At 42.2% G+C, this 26215-nt stretch overlaps 1 protein-coding gene across 1 annotated transcript in view; it reads right to left on the bottom strand.

Moving 5' to 3' along the window:
- Window positions 1-5066: 5066 nt before the first annotated feature.
- The window catches only part of Arhgef26 (Rho guanine nucleotide exchange factor 26), a 110853-nt gene continuing 89704 nt past the window's right edge, over window positions 5067-26215 (bottom strand). The window contains exons 10-13 of the mRNA XM_037207293.1: window positions 17476-17685; window positions 9262-9329; window positions 7886-7990; window positions 5067-7082 (exon numbers count right to left, since the gene is read on the bottom strand). Of these exons, the coding sequence (XP_037063188.1) occupies window positions 6940-7082; window positions 7886-7990; window positions 9262-9329; window positions 17476-17685 (526 nt within the window). The 3' untranslated portion in view covers window positions 5067-6939. The remainder of the gene's footprint in view (window positions 7083-7885; window positions 7991-9261; window positions 9330-17475; window positions 17686-26215) is intronic.

The following is a 26215-nucleotide window of genomic DNA, read 5'->3' as shown; positions in this document are numbered from 1 at the left end:
TACACTTGTCATATGGTTCCATGTTTTCACTTCCTGCGTAAATATCTTGGATTAAGATCATTCCATCAGATGGTAAAGTATGTCTTTTTTTTTTTTTTTTTTTTTTTAAGATTTTTAGTTTGATTCGTGTGTATATTTGCCTGTGTAAGTTTATATGTACCACAGATATGCAGGTGTTCATGGAGGCCAGAAGGCCTTGGATTCCCCTGGAGCTGAAACTACAGGCATTGTGAGCTGCCTTGTGGATGCTGGGAACTGAACTTCAGTCTTCTGTAAGTTACCCCTTACTCAGTTGACTGAGTCATCTCTCCAGCCACCTGGTACAGTGTGTCTTTAAGAAACTACCAGGCTTTCCTCGAGTGGCTGTGCCACTTTTGTCTGCCTAATGGCTGGTTTGTACTTGATAATTTCCATTGGTTTTTCGTTTGATTTTTCACATTCAGTTAAGTGTTCTGTTTTATTTTTGCTTCTATGATTAGCGATGAGCATCTTTCCATGTGCTTAGTTGCTTCTTTGCCTAATTGCCTTACACATAGAGTGTTTTGATTCTTCACCTCATGTCAAATGATGGGTTTTAAAGTATTCCTGTCTAGGGAGAAAATTAGTCACTCTAGATAGGTATGCTGTTTCTTGACCTTGAAAATGGTCCAACGTGCTGCTTTTCACAAGGAAAGCAAGTGCCAGGAGAAAACGGCACCATGAGGTAAATGGTAGGGCATGAGAACAAAACTGGGTGTTGAGAACACCATGAGAGCAACTGTTTGGGAAGCATCACACAACCAGTCTGAATTGTGAATGACATCCAGCCATTTCTGCTGAATGAGGGGCATCTTTTAAATTGTGACTTTCTCATTCTTAAATTTTAATTCATGTCAGTAATTTTCAAGTTAGGTTCAAGATGGAATGAGTGCTATCTTTCTTGAAAACAAAGCATGGATAGGTGAGTCCATAGAGCTTTAGTGTAGTAGAGTTTTGGAGGAATTTTTCTAAGCATTTTTCTTGCATTGCTGACCCTTGAGGGCCAGGGGATCAAGATTTGAAAAGGCTGCATAAAATAGATGTACATAATTATCAAAATGTGTACAAATCTATTATAAATTTGCCAAAACTAAGATTTACTAAGATTTCAAGAGTACAGAGAAATGTAAGCATTAAATCTAAGGCTAGTAGGATCATGCTAGTATAGTATGCTATACTATAGCAACCTTGCAGTCACTTCTGGTTGCCCTTGTATGAGCTTGCTTCCAGAACACCTAGACCATTAGTGGTTAAGGATTGAGGGTATTAAAACTTCACTTTTCAACTGGAGAGGCTGTCCCATGGTGGTCTTAGTTAGGTTTACTATTGCTGTGATGAAACACCATGACTGAAAGCAAGTCTGGGAGGAAAGGGTTTATTTTGCTTGTGATTCCACCTTGTAGTCCATCACTGAAGGAAGCCAGAACAGGAACTCACAGGGCAGGATCCTGGAGGCAGGAGCTGATGCAGAGGCCAAGAAGGGGAGCTGCTTACTGCCTTGTGCCTTATGCAACCTGCTTTCTTATAGAGCCCAGAACCAGCAGCCTAGGGATGGCATCATCCACCATAGGCAGGGGCCTCCCCAATCAATCACTAATTAAGAAAATGCCCTACAGCTAGATCTTACAATAGCATTTTCTCAACTGAGGTTCCCTTCTTTCAGATGACTAGCTTGTGTCAAGTTGACATAAAACTATGCAGAAATGACATTCAAGGGTCAACTATAATTTATATTTCTTTGCTTATTCTTTGCCATGGCTTCCAGTCAGCCTCTTAGAACAGCCATTTCTCTTTATTTTCAGTTATTCTTAGAAGCCAATTGTTTTCCTTTGATTTTAAGATAAAAATGGATGGGTGCATAGCTTATCCATTCACCTACTTACCCATCAAGTTTTGGTGATTGTGAAAACAGCTGCTATAAACATTTATACACATTTTTATGTGTATGGACAGGTTTTCAACTCACTTGGCTAAAACCCAAGGCCTGTGATTGTGGGATCATATGGTAGGGATATTTAGTTTGTCAGAAACTGCCAAACTGCCTTCCCAGGAGGTTACTGCATTTTCACCAGCAGTAAGTGTTCCTGTTTTTGTTTTCTCATCTTTGTTTGGGGTCATTAGGGACCTTGAACTCGGAGAGATCCATCTCCATCAGCTTCTCCAGTGCTGAGATTGGGATTATAGGTTTACACGACCATGCTGCCCCCTTTTAGCCGTTTCATGTGCCTGACAATATTTAGTCTGCAGCTCTGACATTCAAGCATCTTTTCATAGGCTTATGTTCTATTTGAACTCTGGTGAGCTATCCAGATCTTTGCCATTGTTTAGAGCTGAGATTATTTCTGATCTTTGAGTTAAAGTTTAAGAGTTCCTTATTATATTAATAAAACTATTAAAGTTTTATTAAAGCCATTTTTAATGTTAAATATATTTTGATCGCATTCTTCCCCTCCCCAAACCTTCCAGATCCTCTCCTCTCCCGCTCCACACCCACCTAAATTTAAGTTCTTTCTCAAAAAGACAAAACAAAATACCAATATATCAATATCCCTCCAAACAGATAACAGAATAACCCCCCACACACAAACAAAATAAACAGCAAAAAACACCAAAGTGCAACAACACTCAAAACACTGTGGAGTCCATTATATGTCGGTTAACGACTGAACATGAGGCTTATCTTGGAGTGGTTGATATCCAGTGTCACTCATTGGAGAAAACTTGTTTTCTCTGTCCTAGCAGGTGTGACAATTCAGTTCTTAACCTTTAGCCTAGTGGCTAGGTTTCTAATCATTCATTCATTTCTTTAAATAAAATAACAATAAAATAAAAGATAAAAATTATCACATCAAAGTTGGACAAGACAAACCATCAGAAAGCCCAGGAGAAGGCATAAGAATCAGAGACCCATTGGTTTGCATTCTCGGAATCTCACCAAAACATTAAACTGGAAGTTTATATGAGAACCTGGTGCAGACCTGTGCATGCTGCTTCAGTCTCTTGAGTTCCTAAAAAGCTTTACTCCTGTTGATTTAGAGGGCTTATTTTCTTTATATCCTCTATCCCCTCTGGCTTTTTAGACACTTGCTGCCTTCTCTTCCATGGGGTTCCCTGAGCTCTGGGGGGCGGGGGGATTTATCACAAAACCAAACTCACCTAAAGTTTCTTCTATGACATCTGAAGAACTTAAAAAAGCTTTACATTTTACATTTGGGTCTAAGAATCAAATGCAATGTCCACTTGAAAGCATATGCTGAAATTTTTGCATGATGTTATATTGTCATTAAGTCTGTGCTTGTGTGGATCCTTCTCTAATAAAATACTAAGATATGTTGGTGTAGTAGTTTATGCTATAATGTGGATTTATATTTCTCTAAGTTTTACTTATGTTTTGAGACCGTATCATTGGGAGGATTTATATTTAAATTATTTTATTCTCTTGACTAAATTCCGCCTTCATTGAAATCCAGGCATTATCTTTAGGTAGACCTTTTTTTTATCACAAAGGTCACTTATCTAATGCTGATGTACACATTCTGAATATTGTGACATTCTGGCCTACAGTCTTTATTCATCTAGGTGCTAAGAGTGTTTATCAGTTGATGAACTCCCTTTGTCTGTCTGTTCAGGACATGTGCTTGGCTGGAAGGATCCCTTTTAGCCAAGATCACTCCCCCTAGTGCAGCTTCCTTCCTAGACTGGTGGGATCACCTTGTACACACACACACACACACACACACACACACACACACGGCAGTGCTCCCTTCCTCTGTCCCTTCTCTAGGACGTCATTTAAACCCTTAGACCCTTAGAATCTCCATGGCCATTGCCTCTGTGATTCCTGTACACTTTCTTCTAGCCTCGCTTCCAATCCCCTGGGATCTTGGTAAGTGTGTAATCTGATGGTCAACTATATAATTTCTAGTTTTTCTTTCTGTTAAGTTTCTGTAGTTACTAGATCACTTCCATTTTAAAGTGTAACATTACCTCTATGAAATAATGTTTACGAATACTGTTGTGGCCTGATGACTCTAGCATCCAGAGTCCCTGGCTTGGTTATTTCTGTCACAGTGCCATGTTTCTGAGTCTTTGCTGAACCTACAAACACTTGCTCCAGTTGGTGCTTGCACCAGTGAGGTTTTGGTTTCTATCTGCTAGGACATAAATGTATTAGAGTCGAGGGAGCATAGCTCTTGAGTCTTTCAGGCTCATATTTCCACTCCAGAATAAGCCCCTGAGGGACGACCACAGAAGTTGTTATGACACATACTACACTCTGACCTGCATTCTTAAACTGCAGATCAAGGCGGCATCTCCTCCGTGGCTTCCCAATGCTCCTGAGAAATGGAGCAGAGGACGTTGTATTTTGCTCCTTACTGGAAATGCCATAACTATCTCTTCAGCTAATGAAAGCTTGTTTAAAACAAAGATGACTTCACTTAAAAAAAAAAAAAAAAGTTAATTTTGAGTTAACCATTGAGGAAATCATTCCATGAGCCTAATTTAATCATGAGTCCTTTAAAGAAGAGTTTCCTCCCTCAGATGGCAGAACAGGGAGTTAAATTCCAAGTACTAGAAATCGGCATTCTATTGCTGCCTTGAAGATAGAAGGGTTGTGTGGCTGCTGCAGCCTCAGAGACAAGAGAACCCTAGTATCCACACTCTCAGGACTGTACCCACATACTCAGGACTTCGACCTTCCCAGTGGGAGATTCTACACAGACATTGAGTGAGTATTGCTTCAAGGCACTCACGTTGTGGCAATCTTATGTAGTAATGGGAAAGTTACATAGAAGGGTTTGCATTTTTTCTTCTACCATGATTTGATTTACTAGATGATACAATTTCATAAGCACAAAAACAGTAGGACCCAATTCTCAGAAGTGCCTGTTTGCTAGGGTAGCTGATGCCAACACAAACTCAAAAGACAAGATGAATCTTTTGTAATGCTAGCTACAGAGATCTCAGTACATCTCTGATTGAACCACAAATCCCCTAAACCATAAACGTCACACCATGAGTAAATTAAATCACACCAGCACAGAAAGACAAGTATCTATAAAATCTTTATAGATTCACAAGCTTGTTGAAAGTGGACAAGCAGGTTCAATTTATTGGAATGAAAGTAACATTTCTGTTTTGCAGGCGTGAAGTTACTGTACATTTCAAAGAAGGCATTTTTTAAAAAAAAGGTTTGAAAAAAAAAACTGTTGTGTTAAAAACAAACAGTTGAAATGAAACACCGTGGCTTTTCAATACCTGCTGTACAGGGACACTTGAATAACAGTGTTCAGCTGCTTGACTTAAAGGAGACATACATTTCCACACTGCTTAACATTTATAAATTAATTCACAGGATCCATAGTGTTATGTTATAGCTCCAAATCGGTATTAGCAAAAAATACAAAATGATTCTTCTTGCAAGCAACACCTTTTGTCCTAAGTAAAACATGACATTAGATTAAACTATAATTTGTTAGCATTTCTTCTAAAACGTTTGTGACACTATTGAAGAGGAGAGAGAGAGACTTCCTGTTTTATACTCTTGAGACGTCTCTTGCTGTGGGTCACTGCTATTGCTTCATTCACATACTTACTCATACCTCAGAGAACACGGGGCCTGGAATGTCTTTTGCAAGGAATACATATACAAGCAGAAGGAAAGCAACTCAAAGGTGAGAAAGCCCCTGGGATTTCTATTCTGGCTCACTGCTGAGGTGGATGGGTTGCAGGGTGTAAGCCAAGCACACCTACACACTGGACTTCTGGAACAGTATGGCTTAGGTGCTGTATAGACAGGAGCATAGACACAGGACAAAGATCTGAGCCCTCCCATAATCTATATTTAGATTTTATTTGGTGAACAGAATAGAGAGGGGTTATAGCTACCAAATGAAAATAATTTTTCCTGTAAATCTTTTAAAACTTCATCACTGTTTAATGAACTCTAGTATACTTTGTTGTCTCTGTACGGGTGGAGAATAAAGTCCTATAGAAACTCATAGCTAAAAGAGACTCCAAACCAAGCCATCGGGTATTGAGTGCAATGAATTCCTGTTAAGGTCAAAATATTTCAAGCAAGTACCTTGTTGGCATCTTGATACTGTCTAAGCTTAATTTTCTCTTCCTTAAGATTGTTAACGTGTGTTCCAGTCACTTTCTACTTGAAAACAAGTAGAACAGTCAGGAACCATGTGTTACTGAAGGCAAAGCAGTCTTACGTCAGTTCTTCAGCAGTTGACCCATAATATCCTGTCTTCCAGATGTCCTCACATATGTGAAGTGTAAAGCCCATGTCATTTTAGTAGGTTAGTTTTATTAAGCTAAAGTTATCTCAGACCAATATTGAATGAGATGGATTTTTAAAAATCCTCACTGGGTGGCTCCTCACTTTCCTTCTAATGAGGAAAATGGTAGCAAAGTTCAAGTGTCAATTTCCCTTTCGTAGAAAGAGGTTTACAAAACATGACAGCTCACCTAATGAACTCTTATTAGTTCCTTTTGAAATTAACAGCATTAGACTAAGACACAAAAAGTATTTACAAAGTGGACACTCAGTACAGACAAACTTGCTGATGTATGATGTGGGACCATACAAAGGAGAAAATTATGGGGGAAGAGCAAGGTTCTAAGTGAGCTGAGGACAGAGAAGCCCAAACACAGCATCTTACAGAACAGTGGAAGTGGAAGGAGCTGAAGACTGTTGCTATCCCTGAAGTAGACTGTTCAGTGGACTCAAAGAGGTTCTCAGGAACGTCATTATGCAAAAACTGAGCTCTATGGACTAACTGCATCTGGTAGCTGTTCTTCCGAGGGTACGGAACAACTTGGCAAGCTTACAGGCATGTGTTTCCACTGTTTTAATTAAGCAGACCGTGATAACGGGAACACTAGCCCCCGTTTTATTGGCCATCTTCGAGGTTACACATTGGTTTCCAGTCCTAACAAACGTCCCATCCTCTCCACGTTCTTATCAATAGTAGCTTGGCATGTTATCTCCTTTGCACATTCCATTGGAAACCAGCCCCTTTCTCCATCTCGAAGTCGTTCCCCTTCATACCAGCCTGCAAGGAAAACCAGGTTGCATCAGGCAAGACATGTCTGAAGGAATCTTACTGTGCCAGCTCACCCTGAAGAAGAGATACCCATTCAGAGGTAGCTTTCTTCTGTGGGTTGGGTTACCACAGATAATAGGCAAGAAGAAACTTTAGTGCAACACATTCCTATGAAGGTCAAAATACTTGAGGTGAAATAGGACCAGGTTTCAAGACAGAGTGAGTGATGATGCACCAGAGATTGAATAGGAACAAAAGCTATGAAGGGAGGGGCTGAGAGGGGTGAACTGGCTGGGGGGCTGAGAGGGTGTGAACTGGCTGGGGGCTGAGAGGGTGTGAACTGGCTGGGGGCTGAGAGGGTGTGAACTGGCTGGGGGCTGAGAGTGTGTGAACTGGCTGGGCTTGGAAAGGGAATTCTTTGGACATAAGGAGCAGGAAACCCTTTCCTTTTTAAGTGAGGGAGCAGGGCTGAAAGCCTTTGGAGTTAAGAACTACATGACTGCAGGATGGGGAAGAGAAGGAAACTTCATGGTGACGGCATCATGGCATCATGCTTCAAAAGTAAACAGAGAAAAACAGGATGCACGGGGGAGGGGGCTCAAATGGATCGCTTTGAAACAATCATTAGGGCTCTGAGAAGGTTCTGGTTTGGGGCATGAATTGCCAGGAACATGGTTTAAGGATTGGATGGAGGAGCTGAAGTCTGTGTGTCAGGATATGGAATACAGGTGTTGATGACAAAATTAAACTTGGTGGTCCTGAGGCTCTGTGAGTGTCAGTCCACTAGTACCTATGAGAAGAATGCTACTCACCATCGCCAACACGCTGGTAAATGAGGACCACATCTGCCACCTGCAGGGAGAGTTCATCTGGCTGCTTGGCAGTAAAAGATCTAATGATTTCCACCTGGGTCAGTGCTGCGGAGGAAAGGGGACACACTGAGCTTCCAGAGTCTGAAGAACAGGACTTGTACAAAGCCACAGTATGCATTCACTTACTCTGCTCTGTGATTCCAGGACTGGCACTAGCAGACTGAGCCGGGCTCCTTTGGGGAAGTTAATTTAAGAAGCCTCATGCTTGGTTATGAACTTTAGAATTTTAAAAGTTGGCTTCAAGAGGGTGCTTCTGATGCATGAATATGCTCAGCAATAGCCTTGATCAGGAGTCATTCACTGTCTAACACATTGGAACTGACAATAGCCATTGCACGCTGGGGACACTGAGGCATGAGAGCAGGTGATAGGTAGGTCAAGATCCTATAACTGATGACATCTGCAGTACCCAGATCTCTAACCACAGTGCAGTTGTCCTACCGGCAACTGGCCATAAAGGCTGTGAAAAAGCTTAGAAAAAGTGGGAGCTCCAAGCAAATGCTTGCCAGACTAATTCAGAGTGCCCCAACATGCCAATTTGCAACAAACAACACAACTTCAGCAGAACCGACTGGCATGGCTTCATTATTTGTTTTTAATATAAAACTTAATGTCCCACCAACCACTTTTGCTTTGACTCTAAAAGCTGTGATCATTAGCTCCAGAAAACCACGCTTGCAACCCTCATTCTTCAGTCCTCCAGCTGGCCATCCAGAAACAGAGCATTACAGTGGAAGAATACGCAGAAGAGGGCACCAGAAGAATAAAGTATACTTTCTTGACATTGTCATTTACACTAAAAAGGATCAGGAAAATTGTAATTTTCTTTAGACCAAAAACTTGTAATCAAACATGGTGGTCACACCTTGTCATCCTAGCTTTGGGGAAGCCGAGGCAGAAGCCTGAGTACAATGCCAGTCTGGACTAGTGTGAGACCAGGCCAGGCAGAGCTACACAGCAAGTCTTTTCCTCAACACAATAAAAATCAAGCACACCCTCACACTTTTCTACGTCTATTCAAACCCATTAATAACAGCTAAGTGTAAACACTGTATGATTCAAGCAGGGTTTCACCCTCTATAATTTACCGTATTCTTCACAATGACCCACAGTTAACCCAATGTCTCTGTCTCAGGGATGAAGAAACAAACCCAGGAAGGCTAAGCAGTGATTTTTCATGTTTATCTAACAACTGCATTTGGGAGGAACCTTGTAAAGCAGGCAGAGATGAAGGTAGCATGACCAGTAACCATGCCGGCCAGCAGAGGGCAGAACCCCTCCGTGTTCCAGGGTAGCTACCTCTCTTGGAAACTTACTGGTTCGATCTGGTGGCTGCTTCCCACTGCTCTGTCCCAGGGCTGTGATCCAGCGGGCTCGCTCACTCCTAAACACAGAGAGCAGGTGCAATTCAGATTTGTACCCTAGACACTAAGTAGTTTATCCCAGATAGCCAGTGCAAATCCATTCCCAAAACATAAGGGATCCCGGAGGGTAGAGGACTGGCCTTTGAAAGAGGGGAAGGAGGGATTTTTAAAAATGCAGAAGAGAAGTCATTTTCAAGCAAATATAAATCTGGCTCCTTATTGGTTAAATGGGACTTCTCATATGACAGTTGGACATTTAATGAAGAGCTGATTATGCCAGCACATTATATCACAGGAATATTTAGCACACGTCTGGTCTGAAGTTTAGCAGTTCAAAGGATCGATTCCACCTGTAAGGCAAGCCTGTGAAGCAGGATCCTTTCCCTCCCACACACTCAGCCGTTTCGGTACAGCAGGCAGTGGGGCTGCCTGGTTAACTGGATTATCTCCAGAGCGCTGCTTAGTGAATAACAGGGGCTCAGTAAGCATCTGCTTACAACAGAATCAAATTACTAATCACACACTGAACCTTGATCATTTGTCAAGCTGTTTGCTTCTATAACCAGATCATCAATTCTGGCAGGGCAGGAATCAGGTCTCATTCTGATAAATAGATATATAAAAAACTGTCACAAGTTAAAGATCACTCTAAGCAATACAATGAGATTGACTCAAAAAGCCAAAGACAAATAAATTGATACATGCTTAGAAGTAAAATAAATAGGCTAGGCAGTTGGGGTGAAATGGGTATGCTCAAACCATTTTTTTTTAAAGAGTAAATCAAGGGGTTGAGGTGACTGCTCAGGGGGTATAGCTCTTGCCATGCATGCGTCCGGATCCCCAGAACCCATTAAAAGCTGAATGCTGTCCTGTGAGTACCTGTAATCCAAGCTCTCCTACAGGGACATGGGAGGCATAGACACCATCATGTCAGGAAGCTTTGGGGCCACCTATCCTGGGGTACACAGTGGCACTAAAGCCCTAGCTCAGACATGAGGGATTACCACCGGGGATTGTCCTCTGACCCACACACACTGGCATGTGCATGTCTACATCCACACACAGAGAATGAAGGAGACGAGGCTTCAGGCAGTAATGCGTACAACTATTAGAAGCTGATGATACCATCTTGCTTTTGAAAACTTTGTCTCTCATACAAAGCAAAATGCTTTACAAGGAATAAGTAATATACAACTTTCTTTAAACCAGTTCCTAAGTAAATACTTTGAATTCTGCTGTTGATGGGAAAAGATCCTTATTATGCCACAAGCTCAACTGGAATTTCCAAAGTACAATGCCAACTGAAAACTAATGTCTAGCAAAAGATGACTGGTTCCCCAAGAGCCATCCCCACAGCTCAGTATCTGTGTCTACTTGTGGTACCAAAGGCATGGCAGGTCCCCCCCACCTCCCCCATGTCTTATCCTGCACAAACTGCTGCCTTCCCGGAGCACTTTGGAACTGAATCCTTTACACAGGACTTCCCAGGCAAGGCAATCTCCAGATCCAGCAGCTGTCCCCTGCCACTGAGTTGAGCAGTCCAGATGAAATCATTCCCTCCCGTGCCATGCTGTCTGGATACTAATGGCATCCTGGAGACAGTGTGGCCCCTTGCTGAGACTCTAGAGGACAGAACAAGACACTTGTTGTTGCCCTTGCTGAATGGAGCTGTTTCTTGAAAATGTTCCCATTGAGCCAGTCCCACCCACTCTTAGAAGCTGTCAAACCACACCACTTCCCCTGGGGCTTTAAGTTCCTTGCCAAGGAGCTGGCCCCACCAGAAAACTGGAAGGACCATATCTCTAAGGCAGGCGCAGAGCACTCGCTTTAAGACAGAATCCTCAAGACAGGAAAACCATTATTAAAGCCCATGGCTCACCCTCATCTCGTCTCTTCAGTGACAATATGAAACAAGAGGAATATGCAACCTGCCACACATGCAGTTCAGACTTTTCCCTCTGCTCAGAGTAACTGAGTAGGAAATGCTGGGCTAATGTAAACTCATACCTATGGAGTATCAAATTCCACAGCACAACTAACCCTTCCTCCAGCCAACCTTCACTGAAGGCACGCACAGGCTCTGCATTCGGCTTGGCGTACAGAGTGAGTGGACAAAATGGAGTTCGTTGCTGTTCACAGCCCTTAATACAACGGAGCAGACAGAATGGATCATATTCAAAGCCCAAACTGGGCAATGCGCTGGAGAAAGACTCTTCTTACACCACATGTGGCCCCAGTGGAGAAAGAAGACGAAGTGGAGAAGAGACTCAACAGTCCTTCCATTACCACCCAGTTTTGTATGCGTGGCACTATCAGTTGCCATGACAGTTTCCAGCACTATTAAAGCGCCATGATAGTTTCCTCATAGGAATGTCAGCAGCTGAGCACCTTGTCCTATCCCTACTAGGTAGCAGGCAGAGCAGGTTTCAACTTGATTGCAAAAAGGACACAGACACAAACCCAAGTTCTCACTGTGTCTACTAAAGGTGAGGTTGGTATTACAAAGGACGGCTAAAAGGACAGCACACTGCATCCTCAGCACTGCCAGCAATCCTAGCACTCAGGCTGAGGAGGGAGCATCACAAGATTCAGGCTAGCATGGGCTATATAGTGAACCTTGTCTCAAAAATAAACAAGTATTGTTTCCGGCTAGCATGGGCTGCATAGTGAACCTTGTCTCAAAAATAAACAAGCACTGAAGGGCAGTCTTATTTTTCCAACATTTTTAGAAGTGATTATTTAGAAAGTAAGAGATATTAATTCAGACTTACAATTCTGACAGACACAGATACACACACACACACACACACACACACACACACACACCCCACACACACACACATAGATACACCAAAAGTCAGGACTGGCTGTGAAGTTGTTAATATGCTTCATCTAATATGACAGTGTTCAATATAAGTGCCACCTACTCAGAGTATCAAATGAAAGCTTCCTTATTTTCATCCTCCACCCAATAAGGGCGTATGGCATTGTTGTGTGCTATTAAAAATGTTCTGCCCATGGGGCTGGAGACATGGCTCAGTGGTTAAGAGCACTGGCTGCTGTTCTAGAAGACCCGGGTTCAATTCCCAGCACCCACATGGCAGCTCATAGCGGTCTGTAACTCCAGTTGCAAGGGATCTGGCACCCTCACACAAACATGCAGGCAAAACACCAATGTACATAAAATAAAAAGAAGTACATCTTTTAAAAAATGTTGGGTCCATTTCTACTTGAAATAATCTTGCTTGTTTACTAACAGCATCTTTAATAAACACGCCTATAATTTGGCCTAGAAAAGGAACAGGTTTTTTGAGACATACTATTCAAATGTGAAAGATCATGTTTGGACCTAGAATCTAGATTCAAGGAGGAAAAAAAAATACTGTAACCTGAAATATATTCTTTCCATTATAGACTGTCTACTTAATATTGTGATTTTCCTAAAGGAAGGAAGAATATGATCGACTCCAAGATACCATTTACAATTTTATTCCATCCTTTTACTTCCTGTTGTAATTAAATAATTACTGAAGCAGGAAGAGTGCAAAGCTCCCTGCAAACAATGCCTCTTTGTCAGTGGCCCAGCACCGGGTGGTCTGGATGGCTGAGAGCACCAGCCACATTCATTAGACTCCCAGCTTTCTCTGTGAAAGAAATGCAAAGATGGATCTCTGAGCACGCTTTATGGCGATTCTATTCTATAGTCACGTGTAATAGATGAAGGAAGCTTGTACTACTCAATGAACACATACTAGATGTCTCACCTGTACATACACCGGACCTAAAGGACATCCAAATTCTACTGGAAATGCAGGGCACCAAAGACATCACTTGCTACAGTCTGCTGCCTTTGGGAGCTGCAGCTGTCTGTGCTTCATTTTAATGAAAGCAGACAAAGGGGACTCTCCATCTCCCACATTCTAAAGTCTAGAAGGTAAAGCTATGACAGTAAAACATTCTTCCCTTGTCTTTGCAAGAAGAGTCACTCTTCATATTTTTCAGACTCTTGTCTGATTAGCAGTACCGTGGGGGATATATTGTGTACCCTGATAAACTTGCCTGAGGATCAGAGGATAGAGCCAGCCACTAGATTAGACATAGAGGTCAGGCACTGGTGGCAAACACCTTTAATCCCAGCACTTGAGATCTCATGCCTTTGCTTGGGAAGCACACACACCTTTAATCCCAGGAAGTAATACAGCAGGGTAGAGAAAGGTATATAAGGTGTGAGGAAACAGGAACTCACTCTCTTTAGGCTGAGGATTTCAGGGAGTAAGAACTGGGGGCTGGCTGTTCTGCTTCTCTGACCTTTCAGCTTTCACCCTGATATCTGGCTCTGGTTTTTTTTTTTTTTTTTTTTTTTTTTTTTTTTTTTTTTATTAAAAGACCACCTAAGATTTGAACAACACAGTACAATGCCTTAAGGTTTGTGACAGCCCAACAGATATAATACCGCATACACTACTAGATGTACATCCTACAAAATGGTCAGCAGCGTTCTTAAGAACAAAGGTTGAAAACCAGGAGGAATTGACGGGGTGGGGGAGTTGCTCTAGCAGCAATTCTTTAGGTGTCAGGAAACTAGGAAGGGGCCAATGGGGAGCGGGACATCTTAAGGGGCGGGAGATTAGTTAGCAGGGCATCAGTGCAGTGCTGGGGAAACAGGCGGGGCAGGGGATTGGGAAAACGAAAGCATGACGAAGGGTAGCTAAAGTGAAGAGTGTAGGAAACAGCAATATGGAAACTTACGAGTTAGAAGGGAGATATCCATCTTAGCTAGATAATTCTGCTCTTAGAAGCAGTGTTCACATGGGGAATCCCTCCTGTGAGTTTTTGGTCCCAAGGGACCCCAAATAATGCAGGTTCTTGCTACTCTTCCTGGTCACCCACCAGAACTGAATGATAAGGCACTGTTACTGAAGACAACATGTATCTTGATTGCAAAATATAGAGAAATAAAGGCAGAACTGAGCAGAAAGCTTCTTCCCTGATGGCTAACTTTCATAATGCCAGAGAATGCTCTATAGACTGCTGGGAAAGAAAGGGCGTCAACTTTGAACCCTATGAACAATGACACCAACCACTAGGCAAGAAGTGCCCACTGCTACAATAATGGTACAACCATTATAGGGGTAACCAATGTTGTATGATTGGATTTGTTCCTCTGTTCCACAAGAGGAAATCCACAGTTCATACTATGAGCCCAATCAAAAACCCATAACTGGGGAGAACATAGGCCATAAGAGGCAACTTACTACTGATGTTTATACTGACATGAGTCAAACTGCCTTCTAAACACATATGTTTATACCCATAGACAAATTCTGCTCTCATCCTTAATTAGAGAAGCTTTTCTTTACAGCAAACTTTCATGAATGCAGAGGTGTTTGGTTGCTTGGGTAAGGGACAGTTGAATGTACAGCCCTAAATGATGGGACATTTATACCACCCCCTTTAGGGCTCAGAAAATACTGAGGTAGTAGTGATGGAAAGAACATAAGAGCCAGATGATAGGGAGGAGAAGAGCTACAAAATGGCATCTTCTAGACATGACTCAGCCACTGTAAGCATGTACTCATAGCAGCTGTGGTTGCTTTCACTGGGCTTGCACAAGACTCAACCTGTCCACAATTATGGATAGAAAAGGGGCTAATGGGGCACTGCCCACCCTGCTGAACTATTGGCCACTGGTGGGTTCTGGGTGAGAACCAATTGTCGGCCCACAAATCCAACCAATATTTCACAAATCTAAGACGCAAAGAACACTCCTTACACTGACCAAAACTGATTATTCAAAACCAGATAGCCCACACCATAAAGAACTGCTAAGTGTTTTTACGAGATAAATATATTTAAGTTGATTTAAACAGATCATAATGTGTACATTTTATAGTACTCAATCAGTATGTTCAGCTTTTATGTTTCCAGGTGTAAGTTTAAAATAAGACAAACAGAAAAGCCAGTAACTCATGACTAATCTACAAATGTCCACTTGCAGCATGGAACAATCTGCTAGATGTTTAAAGAACTAATTGTGAGAGTGTATGTGTGTTTTAAGGAAAGCGCATTTGGAAGTCATTTATTTTTATCTCTACCAGTGCTACTTTGTATCTTGTCAGCATCTGTCCATTTATTTATCTTAAGAATTATTATTTTTACATTATGTGTTCAAATGTTTTTGCTTGTGCGTATGTATGAACACTGCAAACATGTCTGGTACCCACCGAGACCAGAAGAGGACACTCAAGATCCCTTACAGATGGTTGTAAGCCATCATGTGGGTGCTGGAAAGTGAACCCAGAATCTCCACATGAACCGCAAGTGCTCTAACCACTGAACCATCTCTCCAACCCCGTCTAGTCATTTATTTCTCAGCTGTAATTGAGGGCAGAGAAGAATGACAGTCACTCCTCCTGTTTCCAAAGAGAAACTTCTACCCCCTTGTCCCTTCTGAAATGTTCTCTTGCTATTAATGAAAGAACTACGAATATGAGTCATACTCATGGGTTTATGGGTGACATAACTAAATATTCTGAGAATATGTCTGGCTAAGAAAACGGGCAACTATTCAGCCCAAGGCAAATCAAAGAACAGACTCTACAGCCTTGGTATGAAAAGAGCAGGACATTGCCTTGGAATATTTATGAAACAAGAGATGGAGATTTCATAAATTATGGATGAGCCAGTCAGGAAAAGCTCTGTAGTACACTGGCAAAGGCTGAATGAAGAGCCAACTGAATAAAAGAGGAAAACACTAGCAGAAGCAACCCTTTCTGCATTCCTAAGTACAGAGGGGGCATTTCCATGAATTTTCCGGAATGTCTGGACAAGTATTAACCCCCAAAGAGTTTAAGCTTTTCTTAAAGCTACACAAAATCCAGCCTATCAATTCCATTTTTGAAAGAAGTTCCCTCACACAAAGAAAGCCTAGTTCTGCCTCTGCTACCCAAGGACTTCTAGGGTTGAAGAGATAGATACCTTTCCTCAAGTCTGGCCCTGGGTGCGTCCGGTGCTCGATTCTCGGAGCACAACCCCGAGGATGCTCTCAAAAGCAGCAGCCACGGAAGGCAATGCTGGCAGCTCTCACAGGCTTTTCTACAGCTCCTGGGGAAGAACTGCAGGACCTTAGAAAAAGACTTCTGTAATAAAATACCTTTACATAAAGTCTTAACGAATGTTGGGGCTGTCATTCACTACTATCTGCGCATCTATTTGAACCACTCTATACATGTGAATGCTAACAGATGATGGTAGGAAACGTACAAGGCCCTGAGAGGACACAGATTTAGGGAATTCCTTTTCTTCCATTGCTCTGTTTCCCGACCCAACATAGTACTTGGTCCATGATGACATCCAAGTGGTTTCTTGTTTCCAAACAGATTGATCAGCAATGTCAAAATGAACCAAATCTCCAAGGTAGACTTGCAAATTAAGCCCTAATCCCCACATTCAGTGTGAGAATGGCCTGCACACTAAGCTGGGATGAAGCCACTGGTGTGCGCAGAATGTCTGTTCTGCTTTCAGAGACTGGCTGGAAAGAGGAACCAGGAAATGCTTTCCTAAGTCAAGTATGTCTCTGAGAGTCCTTGTACTCTGTTTGACTGAAGGCAAATGATTCGGAAATTACTTCAAATTCGATACCGAAGAAAGCAGGATTTGCTTAGAGTCACCACCATTCCATTATTTTGCCTAAAGGAGATGAGCCCTTTTTCAGGGCTATAAGGTACAGCAACCACAAGGTGTCCGTGTGAAATGCTAAGTGGTGTGTCCCAGCTTTTAGCATGAGAAGCAGCGTCTCAAGGGCTACAGAAAGTCAAGGACAGATTGATGTAAAGCTACAGAATATTCCAAATGAACCTGCAGGAATAAGAAAAACAGCTTCATCCTAATGTTTTCATTTATGAAAATGTCAGTATTTAAATAATTTTTTAATGAAAAAATTCAACTAAAATGCATCCATCAGGACTTACAGGGCCCAAATAGCAAGATCCCTCCCTAGAAATACTGAGATTATATCCACTAAAAGCACCTGGATGCTGTCCTCAGCACACAGTAGGTACACAGCAAGAGAAATAAAGAGCAGCCACCGTCTGTAGAGAGGAAGAGCAGCGGGGTGAAGCAGCGGGAGGTCGGGTAACTCTGACCCCTTCCCCCGTGTGCACTTACTGGGTCTCAGCCCCAAGCAGCATGTCCACCTTCTCGTTGGCGTGGTTGCTGAGGACAGTCAGAGTGAAGAGGTGAGTGGCAGAGCTCTGTCTGGAGTAGAGCATCGTGGAAGTGTTCTTCCCTGGAGAAGAATTAAGCTCTTCATTGTCACAGGATTCCACCAGCAGCTGATCCCTCAAGGAGTAATCATTGACATTGTAACTTTCTTCACTAAAAGAGAGGGGGAAAGAATATGTTAATCAGTAGCTGTGACTGACACGGTCAGATGTCAAGTCAATTTTTTTTTTTTTTTTTGAGAAGTAGGCAAGACATCCGGAGGAAGAAGAGAATGACTGTTTGATAACATGAACTGGAATCTGAATTTTATCTAGGGAAGCACCAACACTATGTGTGTAGCACACTGAAGTACATTCTCAGATAAAAGAGCACTATGTTTTTGAAAAGACAGATCATTCCTTACATGGACTTAAACATCAACACAAATCAAAGCTGGGCACTTCTTGAATATAAACTATGAGAAATTTCAACCAAACACCCAAGTATCTAGGTGCCAACACCGTGAGACTTACACTGCCATTTTAGGTACAGTTCACCAAGGTTAGAGCATTGAAAAGATGAAGTGTTGGATAATGGACCCAATACAGAGCTTCCTAGGCTATATTTGCCACTACGCTGGAACTGTTAAGTGAATAGTGCATCCCCTAGCTTTCACACCCACCTCTACCCCAGAATGAGAGGAAGCTGTAAACACCTGCCCATGCTAGGTAGCTCAAGGCTTACCCCCTCCCCAACCAAGGGACCACAGCAGAGGATGAACGGAACACCCCAGAGGTCTGCTTGTAGACACTGAACTTCAGGGATCTGCTTATACAGCAGAACCCCTGAGGAGGTCTGCTCGCTCTGGCAAAATGCCCAGTCTATCTGCTCCCACATTATGGCCTCCTGTTTCACAAGCCACTAGACTTAATCCTGCTGTGTGCCCATCCTTGCTTATCCACCTTCTCACACTGTGAGCAAGGCTAATTCCCTCTCTGGACAACTTGCTCCTGAATGCCTCCCACTGTGCTCTTCCAGAGGGCCCTTCCTTAGGGAGTTCAGGAAAGCCTGAGGCCTCAACTTCTGAACTTTCCTCCACCTTCTAATCCATTACATTGTCTCTTCTTACAGAATCGTGGTCTCTCTCTAGAGGATGCTGTCCTCATCCCCCCACTGGCACTGCTCACTTCCAGAAAATGATCACTTCCTGCTCCTAGGAAGGCTTAGACTTTGGAGCTCATGCTATTCGTCTCTGTCCTAATCACAGACTTCGGAGTCTCCCAGTGACTCCCAAACTTATTGTCTCTCTCCAGCCCTACTTCCTTCTTTGCATTACATGAACAACTTCTCTTGCTGTGGTTTCTCTCGGTTCTTTGATGTCTCCAGTGGCGGCGGCGGCGGCGGCAGGCTCAGCCACCTACCCATGCTTATCATCACCATCAAACACAGCCTCTCATCCATTCCAAAATTAGCTGAGGCACACTGTGCTCTACCTGGGACCCATCTTTCTAGCTCACCAAATCCTCATCCCCCAAAGTTATTTAACATACCAGTTCCTACTCATTGACTCTATGACCTTTTCCTTTGTTGATCAATTCCTCATGCCCCTGTCCTCATGCATATCAAATTACCCAGCCTGGATTCCTTGTACCTAGATAAAATCATTTACAAGCTCATCTACCTTGGCTGCACTTGCCTGGCAAATTCCAAATCTACCTATATACAATGCTCTGTTCTCTTCCATTCTTGCAGATAAACCTCAGCTGAACTGCTAAGTAAACAGATAATCCTACAGTAAATTCTAATATACTCTAAGAATAATGACATTCTCTCACTTAATAGCAAATATAAATATATGAACTTAGAAGCGCTGAAAGAATATCCCTGTGTCCAAATATACTAGAGGTTTTAGAACAAAACATTTTGTTCAAAAGTTCTAGGGCCTTCATTATTCAGTAGTAAACATTCTGCCTAGTAACTGTCCTTGGAAAACGTTACAGTCTTTTTTTGAAGTTTAGTTTGATGGATTCTCCACTCAGAAAGCAGCCTTCAGACCAAATCTGTTGTTAGGGTCATGTCGGTATTCACTGAAAGTTCCCATGGCAAGAACTGGGGCTGCTACACCCAGGAACATAAGGATGTTTTCACATTATGGTCAAAGGAAAAGGCAGGACAGAACACCTTACAATGGAACATGGTTGTATCTTTAAAGAATCTTGTTTACTAGAAACAAAGAAATCCATTGTTAGCAGGGCAGAAAATGTGCACAGTGTCAGGACATCTCAGTCGTAAATCTAACAGCCTGGGAGTCAGGATGTGGACACACACACACACACACACACACACACACACACACACACACACACACACACACGGAGGGGTAGAGGAGCAGAAAGAGACCCCTCTAAGACAAAAAACATTAAAACTAAAGCAACATCTATATAACAGTAACGAAAACCAGGTAGTAAAGGATTCTAAGCTCCTGCACCTCCAGCTTCAGGTAGTTTTGCTTGTTAGGTTGTCCCTGATAAGACAGAACTCAAGGACTGAGTTCCCAGGAGACAAATGTAAGCTATAACGCTTAGTCTTTACACCTCTTCAGTTTTAGAATTCATATCTTCCAGTGTTTACCTAAGTATTAAAAAAAACCTCTAGCTATCAAATTTCATTTCATCAATGCTTTGAATGTTTTTTTTTTTTTAAGATATTTATTTTTAAAAGAACAAAAAAGCTTTGGTATTTCAAAAGCCAACAACCATCATCCACTACTAGAAAGTTAAACACCTTTCCCAGGGACAGGAAGTACAAAAGCACAGATCCCACTGGCTGAAGATAAGAAAGAGGCAGTGTGCAAACCAGCTGTGGGCAGGGAAGCACCTCTTCCCAGGAAGGATGGCCAGAGGACTGTTATTCTTTAGGAATCCAGAAGCAGAAACATTTTTTTTTTTTTGAGACAGGGTTTCTCTATATAGCTTTGCACTTTTCCTGGAACTCACCTTGTAGACCAGGCTGGCCTCGAACTCACAGAGATTCGTCTGCCTCTGCCTCCCAAGTGCTGGGATTAAAGGCGTGTGCTACCACTGACCAGCAGAAGCAGATACATTTGAAAAATGCTCATTAATTGTTCATTTAAGGAACAAACACAATGCCACCAATCACAAGCTAAGGTACTTGCTTGACCCAGTTGAGAACAGTTAGCCCTTCAGATGTCCACTTTGGATGGTAAAACTGGTCATCCTATTCACAGCCATGGAACTTCACCTCTGGGGTTTGTCTGAATGGAGAACTTAGCTTCGTTTGGATATCTAGAACCAAAGCAGTCTCCAAGAAAGATGTTTTCTGTCTTTTAAGTGGTTTTTGGTCACCCATCCAAGAGTCACTGCTATCTAGATAGTAAACTTTTGCATTATATAATAATATAGAACCTAACACTTGGCTACTTTTTAAAAGTGGGCTTCATATGAAAAATACTTGGTACCATGTAACAGTAGTGAAGTTAAATTAGTTAGTTACCTTAAACCCAGGGAAACAAAAACTGTAAAGTGGCTGGTTCATTTTCCTTCCTTCTTCTTCTTTTTGTTTTTTTCTTGGTGTGTGTATGGGGGGTGTGTGATTTTTGAGACAGGGTTTCTCTGTGTAGCCCTGGCTGTTCTGGAACATGTTTTGTAGACCAGGCTGGCTTCAACCTCACAGAGATCCACCTGCCTCTGCCTCCCAAAAGCTAGGATGAAAGGCCGGCTTGCTCACTCTTGGAAGATACTTCTAGTATGCTGTGGTGATATATTGTCTACCCTAATAAACTTGCCTGAGGATCAAAGGACAGAGTCAGTCACTAGATTAGACACAGAGGTCAGGCAGTGTGGCACACACCTTTAATCCCAGCACTTGAGATCTCATGCCTTTGCTTGGGAAACACAAACACCTTTAATCCCAGGAAGTAATATGGCAGGGCAGAGAAAGGTATATAAGGTGTGAGGAAACAAGAACTCACTCTCTTTAGGCTGAGGATTTCATGGAGGTAAGAACTAGTAGCTGGCTGTTCTGCTTCTCTGATCTTTCAGCTTTCACCCTGATATCTGGCTCTGGGTTTTTTTTTTTTTTTTATTAAAAGACCATCTAAGATTCAAACAACAGGATGTTCTTTCATACACTCACATACAGATATTTAATCTTGCAAAGGTTCAGAATAAGGGCCATTACTTCTCTGCCTCTGAATCTGCAGAGTATTGCATGAAACTCACTCTTCTGTCAGTCAGCACCTGCAATTTCTCCCCAGTTCAAAAGGACAACTGACCACAGTGTGTTCTGGAGAAGGAAGATGGGAGCCTCTAGGCCAGGCTTCCCCTTCCGCTCCCTCAGGTCCCCAAAGGCTGAATGGAGTGGGAAAGAAATTCCCTTTCCTCGGGGAAGTTGATTCTAATCAGACTTCCCCGTGTGTGTCTCCATCATTTAACAAACATATGGTTGACACAGTTTCTGGAACAATTTGGCTCATGTAATTAGGAAGCTGAATTGCTCAGAAAAAGGCAGATGGAAAAGCCACCTCTCCTTGCTTGAACGAGTTTAGACGGAGACTTCCTTCCATTGTGCCACAGGAGCTCTCTGCGCTTGCAGCTGTTCAGACCCCAGCTCTGTGCAGGCCGCCTCCGCTCAGGTGCAGGGACCCAATCCAAGTCCACGGAGCTCTGCTGCTGCTCTGTGTCTTAAACAACAATGAGTCTCCCCGTTGAAACCCACTGGAAGTCCTAGTAACCTCTATCCACACTCTCCTTCTCTAAATTATTATCTCAAACAACCACAAAATAACTATCCACAGAGAACAGGATATGATGCTAAACACCTATCACAGTTATTTTCCCTTCTGGAAAGAAGGCTGTGTTCAGACATGCAGGCAAAGCCTGAATGTATGCCACACATCGCTGTGGTGATATGACATAAGCCTGATCGTACAGAGATCCTTTTGGCTTTTTTTGTGGTACTGGGAATGGATCCAGGGGCTGCGCACATGTTAGGTCAGCACTGAACCAATGATGAGCTCCATCCTTGGCCCTCTCTTTATTAGGTGAATCATTATAGCGCACTTTTACTTCCTGTCCCTTAATTTCCACAAAGGTTGGGACACTTCTCATAATGGAAATTTATTTATTTATTTGAATATTATTTCTTTTAGATCAGAAAAACATTTAAAGACCACATACAACAAATTCATGTTTGAAATACCCCAAATGACAGAAAATCTGCAGCACTGAGCACAGAAATAATCAGCCATTTTGGCCCATTCCCTTTGGGAAGGGGAAGGCCAGCATAAGGACAAAGGGATGTTGATCTACAATCCTGTCCAACTTGGGGTTTCTTTTTGGTTTAAGAAGAAAGTGTCTAATGGTAAGTACTGTGGCAAGTTTGGGCAATGAGTCTGTTAGTATGTGGTGACTTTCTGTACATTTGACCTCTTTTAAAGTAAAAGTAGAAAGAAAACATGGTTTAAATCATAAGTGCATAGATGTGCAGACTATCAGCATTTTCACTCCAGTTGTCTGTGGATGTCTAAGTGTGTGGCTCAATCAACCACGAGGTAATATGACGTCTTCTCTGTTCCACTAACTGCTGTAGTCATTCTGTAGAATACATCACTAGCTGAAATATAATCACAAAGTGACCATGAATTCAGTATAATGACTGAGAAAAAGAACTCCAAATAATATCTCTCCTATATATTAATGATATCCAGTTAAATAATATGATCAATGAGGGCCAATGAGATGGACTCAGGGATAAGAGATGCTCTGAAGACATGAGTTTGGTACCCAAGTCCGTGGTCGTAGGGGAACACTGAATCCTACAAGTTGTCTTTTGGCCTCCACACTCTATACACATGCTGTGGTACTATACACACACATACACGCAAATAAATAAATAATTGTAATAAAGTTTAATATTAAAATATAATTGAACCCATCTCATTTATAACATCAGAAAATCTCAAAATATTTATGATGAAGCTTATCAGAATTTTGTATATGAAGACAACCTTAATATAATAAAGGTATCTGTTCTTTCTAATGTAACTTATAATCTTAATCCAATCAATCTAAATGCAAATCCCAAAATGGTTTTGTGGGGAGAGTTGAGTAGAGGGGTTAGATGCATTATTTTAAATCATGTGGGAAAATAGACATGCAGACTATACAGAACAAGACAAGAATAAATTGGCCCTTGGACATGCTAAGACATTTATAAATCTATAGCAGTTCAAGGACCAGGACTGGGCAGGAGTTGACAGATGGACTAGAAAAATAGACGGATGAGTTCATAAACTGATTTAAACACATTTAGGGATTTAATGTATGATAAAGGTGGTTTTTTCAAACATGTGAGGAGTTGATAACCAATAAATAATTTTGGGAGATTTAGAGAAACATCTGACATTGCTTAAAATTTTGCATTCAAATTTCATTCCTTAAGGCAGACTGAATCCTTCGATTGGGTATGTCCAGGTCAGTAGGAGTCCTGACGGAGTGAATGGTGGGTTGACAAGACAAGTCAGGCCTGCCCTGTCTTAAGACAAAGGCTTTCAAATATGCCCTGACCTTGTGGAGGAGTCTCACTTGGACCCTGATTAGCTATCATCCTAGATACTTGATTTTGTTGGTCAGAAAAGGAGAAATCATACTTGACCAAGATGGATCCATGGGGTGAAGGAAAGAAGTGTTGGCAGGGAAGGCCAAGGGTTAAACCACAAGGAGCAGCTTCCCTGCTGTTTTTAGCACTAGGAGAAGGCTTGCATACTTCACATACTGTCCTAAGAACTCTAGTCCATGGACCAAGGATGATTGATGGAAACCTAAGCAACATGTCCAATTTTCCTTTTTATAAAGAAGTTAAATTAAGAGAAAGAGGTGTTACAGAGATTTATCCAAATCAGCACACTGACTCCCAACATATATCCTCAGGGTAATGGCAAGGTTTTTTTTTTTTTTTTTTTTTTTTTTTTTTTTAAACCTATTCAGTATGCCTTTTCCATAGGTTTTGCCTAAAACATTTACACAGCCTCTGCCCTAAAAATCAAACTAACAACACTTGAGCACAAAGACAAATGTCTCCTGAGCTAGCAGTTGCTTGTGCTTCCTCAGACCAGCACTCATGGGCTAGGGAAATGGTTCCCAAGGTCACTATGGTCCAGCAGCCCATGAAATACAGTGTTGGGCGTTGGCATTATTCTGCTGGATGTCAGCACCGAAGTCAGTAGTGGCATGCACCCGTGGCATTCTGAAACGCTCTGTCTCCTAATGCCTTCCATGACATTTCCCAGGCATTCTTCAGAGCCATTCTTGCGTAGCTACCTGATGTTCTCATTGGGATGTCATGGTTCTGCCACTCTCCCAGGAGTGCTGAGGCCAGGAGCATACAAGACTGCTATTAATGAAAAGCACTTCTTTGTGTTTTCCTCCAGGGCTTGTACAAGAGCTCTTCCTCTGCAGATTCCAACTTGTTTCCCTTGCTCATTCAGTAGCATGATTTCAAAATCCCTACACTTGCTTTTGTGTTTAACTGGCATTAAAATACTCCAGTCAAACACTGCTGAGACAGAGGACATTGAATAATGCTGGAATTTACTTCCAGTTAAGGGATGAAAAAAAAAAAACAAAACAAAAAAACAAAACCAACTGATCTACCCGATGGGGACTGGTTTTGTGTGTAAAGTGTAGCTCAGGACACATCTAACAAGCAATTTTGTGGACTTTTCAGAAGGAATGCATTTCAGCACAGCAGGAAGATGGCAGAAATAACTCCAAAGACCTGCTTAGAGGTAGCCCATCCATACGTCCTTTGTGAATGTGGACCTCTCCATGCTTCACTGCACTCATCTGTACAATGGTGGTAACAGTACCAAGGCACCCGGTTGTTGTGGGGATTAGGTGAGATAATATGTGGATTATCTCCTTGTCATGTACAGCCCTTATAATCACTCCTAGGTCATACCAAATGTTAGCTATCATTTTTCGTTTTTTTAATAGAACACCATCCATTGAAACTGCCTGAGAAATTTTTAAAGGCCTGATAATCACATATATCCTGCAAATGGACAAGCGAACTAATAAGCAAGATTCAAATTAAATACTCAATCAAGAGATTCACAATTTGCCCAGAGCTCTGACTAGCAAAGAGGCAATATTTACACTGAGACTGATTTCAAATAACCTTTCTTATTCAATTCCTCAAAATAGCTCTCAAGACTAACAAACATGCCCCACACTTCCTATCCATTGTCCGGAGAATAACAAAGGGGAGAAGTGAGGATCTTATTCACCAGCAGGAAAAGCATCTGTTGTGATTAACTGCCACCAAAGAGGGTGGCCAGAGACTGCCGGATGGTTGGATTCCACAGCCCAGCACTTGCAATGCCTATCATCCTTGACTAAGAAGAGGCAGGCAGCTCTAAGAGCTGTGAGCCCCTTGCTAGAGCTTCCTACTGCAGTGATCAGGACAGCATGATCAGAGAGCAAGCAGACGGCCTCTCACAGGGCTAACAAGGTTACCCCAGATTATAAGACTCACTCCTGCTCCGGTTTAGGCTTACCATCATTGGATTTACACCACGAAAATAAAAAATGCCCAGTTGGGTTGTTCTTTACTATCCTGAGGAGACTGGTTCCAGAAACTCTCAAACCTGTGAATAAATTACATCCCTCCTTACAAAGCTGCA

The sequence above is a fragment of the Peromyscus leucopus genome, chromosome 6, assembly GCF_004664715.2.
Source record: "Peromyscus leucopus breed LL Stock chromosome 6, UCI_PerLeu_2.1, whole genome shotgun sequence".
NCBI classification, from domain to species: Eukaryota; Metazoa; Chordata; class Mammalia; order Rodentia; family Cricetidae; genus Peromyscus; species Peromyscus leucopus.
The sequence above is the reverse complement of the archived record's forward strand: the minus strand, read 5'-3'. Positions and strand labels throughout refer to the sequence as shown.